An 8339-nucleotide genomic window follows, 5' to 3' on the forward strand; every position below is an offset into this window, starting at 1 on the left:
TGCATCCAAGACAGTCAGGAGCCCCCGCAGCCACCAGAAGAGACAGACGGGAAGGAAAAGGCATTGGAAGAGGAAGTCCCCATGGAAGCTGACACAGGTGAGTTACATGGGTGTCATGAGGACATGCTTCCCTGGGCTGTTCCTGTCCCAGCTTTCTTGGAAGATCTCCTAGCAGTGTTGTGCTGGAGAGAAATGAACCACTCAGTCTCTGCTGGCTGTACTGACTAGACCTCCATGGAGTGCAGAGGGATCTTACCTTCGAGAGGAACATTAATGTTTGGGCAGATGAATCCCATGCAGAAAAACTGACAAAACATGTTAGGAAGGGCTGGGAAGGCGTTTGGAGCAGTGGGACAGATCTCTTGTGATCCCTTACAGCTGTTTCTGTGCAATTCTGCAATCCTTTACCTGATTGCATGCATCAGCCCTGGTGCTTCCATAGATGCTCCTGCTTGCTTTTGTGCTGAGAGGAGACGTGGTGGGAAGCGAGGAACCTGGGCCCCCTGCAGCAATGGGAAGAGGAGGCTGAAGGAGCTCTGTTAGGGCTATGGAGAGCAGAAGCAGTCYGGAGAGCTTTGCGACTTGGCGTGGAAGAGTTGGAAAAATGAATTGCCGTAGTGGGAAGGTCGGGCAAGGAAAGAAGGAGACATTAGAAAACCACAAAGAGACCCTGACAGAGCCGAGAGAAAATGACACTAACAGGAAGAGCTGTGTTTGAGAGCTCTTTCATGCTGGAATGAGGAGCTGGAGGGCTAAGAAGCTTCAGGAAGGGTTGGGTGAGCACTGGCAGGCAGGGCAGAGGACAAGGCAAGCCCTGTCCTTTGAGGAGTGTTACCAGGGAATGGCTCGTGCCAAGTGTGTATTTGGGGGGATGTTTGTCAGGTGTTACAGGGAAGAGAGGAGAAAGATATTACATAGAGACAAAGCCTTTTCATCTCCTTTGAGATTTCAAGTCACCTTTATTATTTAGATTTTCTCCATACTTTAGCTACAGCTGTTCTTGTGTGTGAATCCTGCTGTATGGGCAAGAAATCAACACCACCATTTTGACTGTTACAGCACAGATATCTGTGTCGGTATTACCTGCTCGCTCTGGGGCTAGGGAAAGAAAGATCGCTTTAAAATGTTTGGGAGTTCAACAGAATAGAAGTCTGGCCAGTTCCTAACAAAATRTGCTGTYCACTGCTCTCCTGTCCCGTGAGCAGACTATGCTGTGTCCAAGCCTGACATCCTGGCCCAGATGGAGAGGGATGAAGAGCTCTGCACCAAAGACAGTGAGGAACCGCCACAGACGGGTATCCAAGACAGTCAGGAGCCCTCACAGACATGCATCCAAGACAGTCAGGAGCCCCCGCAGCCACCAGAAGAGACAGACGGGAAGGAAAAGGCATTGGAAGATGAAGTCCCCATGGAAGCTGACACAGGTGAGTTACATGGGTGTCATGAGGACATGCTTCCCTGGGCTGTTCCTGTCCCGGATTTCTTGGGAAATCTCCTAGCAGTGTCTGTGGGAGAGGGCATGGCAAGCCTCTGTGCTTAGAGGAGCATTACCAGGGCAAGGCAGAAATCCTGGGTTGGGGGGCAGGCAGCGTCGAGGTGTTACTGGGGAAAGTAGAAGGGGTTCAAGGACCTGAACACAACAGGAGGGATGAGGTTGCTCTGAAGAAGTGACAGCATGTGGCACCTTGGTGACTTTCCTTTCAGTCCTCTCTCTGCTTTTGGAGCTTGCGTGTGGCTCGCTCCAGTTCCTGCTAACACCTTACATGTTTTCCTTCAGCGCATGTAATGGCTTCATGAGCTGCAGCTTTCTCTGGCTCTTCTTCGTATTCCCAATACATCTCCAGCCAGGATCATACCAGAGCAGGAAGATATGAGAAGCTCTCCAGGCTCTCTGTGGGTGTTTAAAATTGCTGTTCTCTTCTCTGCGAACAGAACTCCCCATCTTGGTGATGAATGTCATGTCCCTGAGTGCACAAGAAGAGGAGTTGAGCAGGGAGGATCAGCCAGAGACAGAGGTGGAAGAGGACCCAGTTGAGTTCAGCGCCAGTGAGTAACCCTGTACATGGGTGACAGGGTGTCCTGCAGGCAGGGAGCAGCTGTTCCAATTTTATAGTGTCTCCCAGCTCTCCAGTGTGCTTGAAATGGGGATAGAGAGGAAAGCGCTGGGGCTCTGGCCAGGAGGGTTCATGGGTTGCAGTTGGTTCTTTTGGTGCCTGCAGAGAGGGGGAGCTGGAGACACGCAGGGACTTCTCAGAAGGGCAGTGTTGCATGGCCATGGCAACCCGGGCTGTTTTCAGACCTCTCCTTTATCACCTGGTAAGGAAGAGGGCTGGTGTTGGGTGGGGCGTCTGAGCCCTGCCTGCGGCAAGAACAACAGTGCAGTCAGGATTCTTCTGTCAGAAATTGTGGGAGAACTATGCTAAACCGCGCAGCAGCATAAAGAGAGGGTAGCGTTCAAGCCAGCCTGGGCAAGAGGAGAGTGGGCAGCAGAGAGCAGTCCTGGATCCCAGATCTGGCTGGAGCTGTTGAGCCTCAGCAGCGGAGCAGAACAGGGAGGAGGGAGAAGGAAGTTTACAGCAGTAGCGTGCTTCCTGCCTCCCGGCTTCACTGCATTGCAGTAGCGCTGGCTGCCTGACCTCACGCTCACATTGCCTAATGCTTCCCGTGATAAGGTCCTCTTCTCTGTTGCGGGAGCAGAGGAGGTGTGGGACATAGGAAGGGGGGACGGCGGTCTGCAGAGACCCTCCGTTCGGCTGCTGAAGCTTTGCCAAGCTAACGTGCGGAGCATGTTCCTCCTTCAGGGACTTCAGAGTTTATTTCTGGGCATGGTGCACAGAAGATAAACAGGACTGGTTCTGGGCAGGGCTTGTGCAGACTAAATTGCCTGGCTGCGGGGGGGATTGTGGAGAGTTCACCGCAAGTCTGAGTTGCACAGCCCTCATTAGGGTTGCTTTGCCTTTAACATTCGGCGTTTAATGCTAGTCACAAGTGTGACAGAAGTGAAGAGCCTGGAAGTGCTGCAGATTGGCTCTTCAGTGATCTTTTTTTCCTGCTACGTCTTGTGGCAGTCACTGCTGCCGTGGTTTTAGAGGTGGATCCCTTTGCGCAACCCTGCCGTAATTGCACTGCGACAGACCACAGTCTTGGTGCTTCCTGGGAGCTCCAGATTTGCTGTACCTGAGACCACACTGGGTTACTTACTGCATGTGGGCAGGACTCTGTGCTCTTTCCAACTCTGTTCTCAGATTTCTTGGTAACTCCCTTTTTGCTAAAAGCCTGCCCAGTGCTTTGGGACTCAACCACAACCTGGGATCGCCCTAAGAGCATGAATGACTAATACCTGTATTGTCATTCCATTGCAGAGGAAGGCTTTTCACTGAAAAATGAAATGGCATGTGAGGGGACTTCTCCTCCTGAAAACGTGGAGGTGAAGGAGGAAGCGCCCGAGGCATTGCCAGAGGTTTCCACAGGCTCTCCTGACCTAGAGATCCAGAAATGCCCAAAAAAGGAGGAGGCCAAGCCCAAGAGCAAGAAGAAGCCGAACAGGTGTTCAGCCAGCAGCCTGCTGATGGGTACCTGTCGTCGGGGCTATGTGCGGGAGTGGGCGCACCCCTGCACCGAGTGTGGGAAGCGATTCCGTCTGAAAATCAACCTCATCATCCACCAGCGGAGCCATGCCAAAGAGGGGCCCTATGAATGCACGGTGTGCGAGATCAGCTTCGCAGACAAAAGCCATCTCGACCTGCACCAGAGCATCCACACAGAAGGCAGGGCCTTTGGGGCCAAGGTCTGGGGGAATGTCCATCCGGAGTTGAGGATCCGGCCGAGGAGGAAGTTCTGCGGGGCTCTCTATGGAAGCGCCCACAGCCTGGATCACAGGGCGCGCGCTGGGGAGTCCTGGCTGGGCCAGGCAAAGAATGAACCGGACGCAAGGAGCCTGTCCAGCACGCGTTTCTCCCAAAACCACAGAAGTAGGACTCATGAGAAGTCTTTGCTGAAGTGCACTGTTTGCCGGAAGAGTCTCTCGTGCCCCTTTTCCCTTCGGAGACACCTGCAGACCCACGCCCGTGACAGACCGTATCACTGCAGTGACTGCAAGAAATCCTTCACCCGCAGAACGCACCTTTCACGCCACCAGAAAATACACGACCGCCAGAAAGCCCTGGATATGGTCCAGCAGCCCAAGACAGCCCAACCCAAGGCTGTCCTGCCAGGGCCCAAGCAGCCCCAGCAAAGAGAAGCCCCAGGGTTACCCAAAGAAGGGGGTGTTCCTTGCTCACTAGATCATGCGTTGAAGAGAGAGGTTAGTCCTGCACCCACTGCAACCAAAGCTGATGCTCTCTTGGTCAGTCCTGCAAATCTCGTACTTTCAGATAAGCACTGCCAAATCCACTGCTTTGGTGGCAGAGCAGTCCAGCCTGTTGTAAGACTAGGAAATAGGGCAGTGGTTTTGGGGGTGACTGATAAATGACAATAGGAGAGATCCAAACTGCTTGTGTCCCTAGAGAGAAACAGCGTGAGTGTTGAGACAGATTTTGGACATGGTGGGGCACTGGGGTTTGTAGACCATCTGTAATCTGGATTTGGTGAGCTTTCCTGAATTATAGAATGAATCAAAACTTGGATACCATCAAAGAGAGCAAATTACAGACACTCGTAGTGATACAAAATGCTTTACCATTCCTCAGACTCTTGTGTCTGCTGGCTGATGCAAGAAATTAACCCACACTGACCTTCCTAGATTATCAGATATCTCTTCTGCAGCCCTTGCAAGGGGAATTGCAAACAGGAACTGAGCTCACCCATTACATGATGTTGGAGCTGATCCCTTGGATTTGGAAATAAAATTGCACAGTGAAGAAGACGGACAGAAGGGAATCAGCCTGAGAGTAAGCCCGGCTGGATTCCCAAAGAGCTCATTTCACTGCTAAAGTTTCTTTACTATGGGGCAAAAAGGGGAGAAAGTCTGCGCTGTCATCTCAGGGCCACTTTGGCAGAAGCAACAGTTCACCCTGTTGGCCTGGCATCTCTGAGGCTCCTTCCTGTCCTAGCCATGCTTGTCATATAACCCAGCCCAGTGACAGAATCTGATTGCTAAGTGCTAGATCAGTTTGAGAATATCTGTATTGCATAGGTGAGCTTGACATTTTATGCAACAACCACAATGGAACATAAATAGAATGAATCGAACTGCGATATTTTCTGTTTGCAAGGATGCTGCGAGTGTTTCTGAGGCCCCAGCAGCATTACTCCTTTCAAAGAGCCCATCCTTCAACGACTGGAAATATGTAACAGGGTTAATATCCCTCAGGCTAGTAACAGGCATAGATGGAGAGTCCCTTCGGAAATACGTAACGGGTAAGATTACCCCAGCCCCCCCTGCACTGCTGCAGCAGGCCCTGCGAGGACCCCTCCTCCGCCTCCGATGTGTCAGCCGGGATGTCCTGACGCACGCYGACGACGCTGGGCTCGTCCCCTCCGCTCCGCGCTGCTGCAAAGGGAAGCCCCGGTCTCCGCATCCAACGTAGCCATGTGCAGAATCCATCAGTAACTGATCCTGTGAAAGACTAGTCATGCTAGCTACCTCAGACGCGCCCTGGAGCGAGATCTGCCCGCGGGCAGCCCCTAATCGGCGAAAGCCAGGCTGGGTTAGCTGACGTGGCTCAGGCATCCCCAAGAGTCCTTTCAGCTGTTCACGTCCACAGCCAGAGCCCCCCATGGATGTGCACTAGTAGGAAGCCCAAAGCACATGCGCAGAGAGATCAAGCCGGTGGCATCGCTGTGCATGGCAAACTGATAGGCTTTTAGGACTCTTGATTTTAGTTTTCTGTTTTCCCATTAAATTGTGTTTGATGTAATAGTTTGAAATGACCAACTCTTTCCCTCCCAGGCCAGGGGGCAGGGTTTGCTCAGAATGTTTTTCACTTTTCTGGCCGTTTGCAGGGTCTAACGGGCTGCAGACGGGGCTGCTGCTGGCAGTGTGCGTTGGGCACTGAGATAATGTTGTTCCTGCTGTGTCGTGGTGTAACTCGTTAGTGCTCAGCGGACTGCACCCGGGGCAGCACTGCCGTTCCCCTCCGAGGTGGCGTCAGAGATGGAGACACGGAGGGTCTCCTCCTCAGAGCTCCTTTCGGATGCACAGAATGTCCCAGCGCTCCGGTGGGCCGTTTCCTTGCTCCCGTTTCCCGTCCCTTGAGATTGCAATGCAGAGTGTGCCTAGACTGTATCGTAGCCATGAAGGGGTGACGGTGGCCAGACAAGTCAGCCCGCGCTGCAGAGCCCTGTGAGATGCAGAGGCAGTCGATGCCTTATGGTCTGTGCTGCGATGGTGGGGCCAGGGAGCAAGCTCGCGCTCTGGCCTGGGTTCCCCCAGCCGGCACGGGCGCAGCTGTGTGGGCTCGAGTGACCGAGCTGGTTACCGCTGCCCGGTTGAGCCATTGATGCCTGTGACTTGCGTGGGATGAGTGAGCTGGGGCAGCGGTATCGCCAGTGGGCAGAGCTGGGCCTCTGAGCCCGGCGCGGGGTCTCGTGGAGGAGCTGGCCTCTCCCTCGGGCTGATTGCCCAGCCCAGGGCCTTGGTATGTTGTCGTGACTGGGACCGGCGTTGGTGTGAGGTCCCAGATCTTTCTCTCAGGCTATGGGATTAATAAAGTATTTGTCCGTACATTTTCCTGTTTTTCTTGGTCTTCCTTTTGCAGCATTTGTACACCCGTAGCTGTGATCACACACACAGCGGTGCCTTCGATAAGCCTGGGGTGTATTTCACCATTTAACATTTCACTGAAACACGCTGCTTTGAGCCTAGGATAATGTTTGGAGCTCTGGTCTCCGAAGACAGTCCCACTGACTTTTCCTACGTAGATTGCTGTGGTGACGCAGTGCCCGCGCTCCAGCCGTGCTCCGCTCCTTGGGGATGAGGAGGAGGACGTTCGCGGTGACCTAGGGACGTTCACCGTGTGAGTATCGACGTCAGATACACTGATTTATTCGGGAGAGCTCAGAGCAGGAGCTGGGAGTTGCTTAGCTACCCGAGGCGCATCGTGAAGTCCCGTGGGACCAGTGCCGATGAGGCGGTGTGCCGGCCATCCGCTCTGCAACCACCAACAGCTGCTGTTGTCTACAAGCCAAAATGAAAACCTCCAAGATCCGAGCACCGCTATTGTACCGACCCCGGCGTTATCCCAGGTGGGATCTGAAGGGCGTGGGACAGCGCTGGCTCTGCTGTGCTGCGGGCAGTGAGAACCGCAGCCTGGCGCGTGGTGCGTTCCCAGCTGTTCCTCACCTCTCCGCTGTGAGTGATGTAATGACTCAAAGCATTAATAAAGCATTAATGTGGATACCGAGCGGTTCGGGCCAAGGGAACACCTCTTCCATCCCGAGCTGGAGGAATTGCCTGTGCGTTGGAAGGCGTTCGTGACACAACCGCGGCACACCCTGAGGAGCGGAGCTGAGGCTGGGGCTGTTTCTCCTGCGGAGAAGGCAGCTGAGATGGGTCTGAGTGGACACCTGCCGTGCTGTGGGAACGGCGACCGGGCGCGCAGACTGCAGATCGAAGCAAATGGCAGCAGCAGCTCGGGGAAGATCACGGAGCCGTTGCTCGTAGCGCTGCGATCGCCTCCGGATGCGGCGACGGACGGACGAGCCAGCAAAATGCTGGGTGTCCTGAGGCAGAGCGCAAGAGCGAGTCAGGGCTTTATGTCGCCGTAAGGCAGAACACGGGGGTGGGAGCGTCGGGAGGGCTGCGCACGCCGCTGGGAATGTCAGAGCAGGCAGCTGGGATCATGGCATGGAGGCACCACCGTCCAGGGAGAGAGCGAAAAGGCCGGGGCACGCCCGGGTCTATGGACTCGCGAGGGGGCAGTTTAAATGCCACGAAACACCCGGGAGGCGGCTCTGCCGCTGCCCCCCGCCTCCGCCGCGCCTCGCACCGGCTCCCCAACGGGAGACCGGGCAGGGTTGCCCATAGCCAACATGGCGGAAGCCGCCGCCGGCGCCCTCAGCCAAGATGGCCGCGCCCAGCCTCAGCGGAAAGCAGCGGCGGCGGCCATGTTGGCTACGGGCTCCCGATGGGCGGGGCCGCGGGGTGCTCCCGGCGTGCAGCGCGGCCCCGCGCCGGCTCCCGCCGGGGCCATGGCCGCCTGGGCGCCGCCTCAGGTAAGGGACGGTGACGGTGACGGTTCCGGCCCCGCCGCCCGCCCGGCCCGCGGCCGTGCCGGGGCCTGTGTGTCCCCGCTTCCTCGGGGTGACTCCCCTCCCCGGCTCCGGGTGTCCGCCGGGATGCCGTCATCGCCACCCCCCGGGTGTCCGCCGGGGTGTCATCGTCGTCACCCCCCCCCCCG

At 55.6% G+C, this 8339-nt stretch overlaps 1 protein-coding gene across 1 annotated transcript in view; it reads left to right on the forward strand.

Moving 5' to 3' along the window:
• The window catches only part of LOC112977390, a 40946-nt gene that overhangs the window by 3051 nt on the left and 29556 nt on the right, over positions 1-8339 (forward strand). Inside the window, exons 3-6 of the mRNA XM_026089714.1 lie at positions 1206-1424; positions 1933-2046; positions 3363-4469; positions 7967-8154. Of these exons, the coding sequence (XP_025945499.1) occupies positions 1206-1424; positions 1933-2046; positions 3363-4469; positions 7967-8154 (1628 nt within the window). The remainder of the gene's footprint in view (positions 1-1205; positions 1425-1932; positions 2047-3362; positions 4470-7966; positions 8155-8339) is intronic.

The sequence above is a fragment of the Apteryx rowi genome, unplaced genomic scaffold (genome assembly GCF_003343035.1).
Source record: "Apteryx rowi isolate R43461 unplaced genomic scaffold, aptRow1 scaffold_83, whole genome shotgun sequence".
In the NCBI taxonomy this organism is placed as follows: Eukaryota; Metazoa; Chordata; class Aves; order Apterygiformes; family Apterygidae; genus Apteryx; species Apteryx rowi.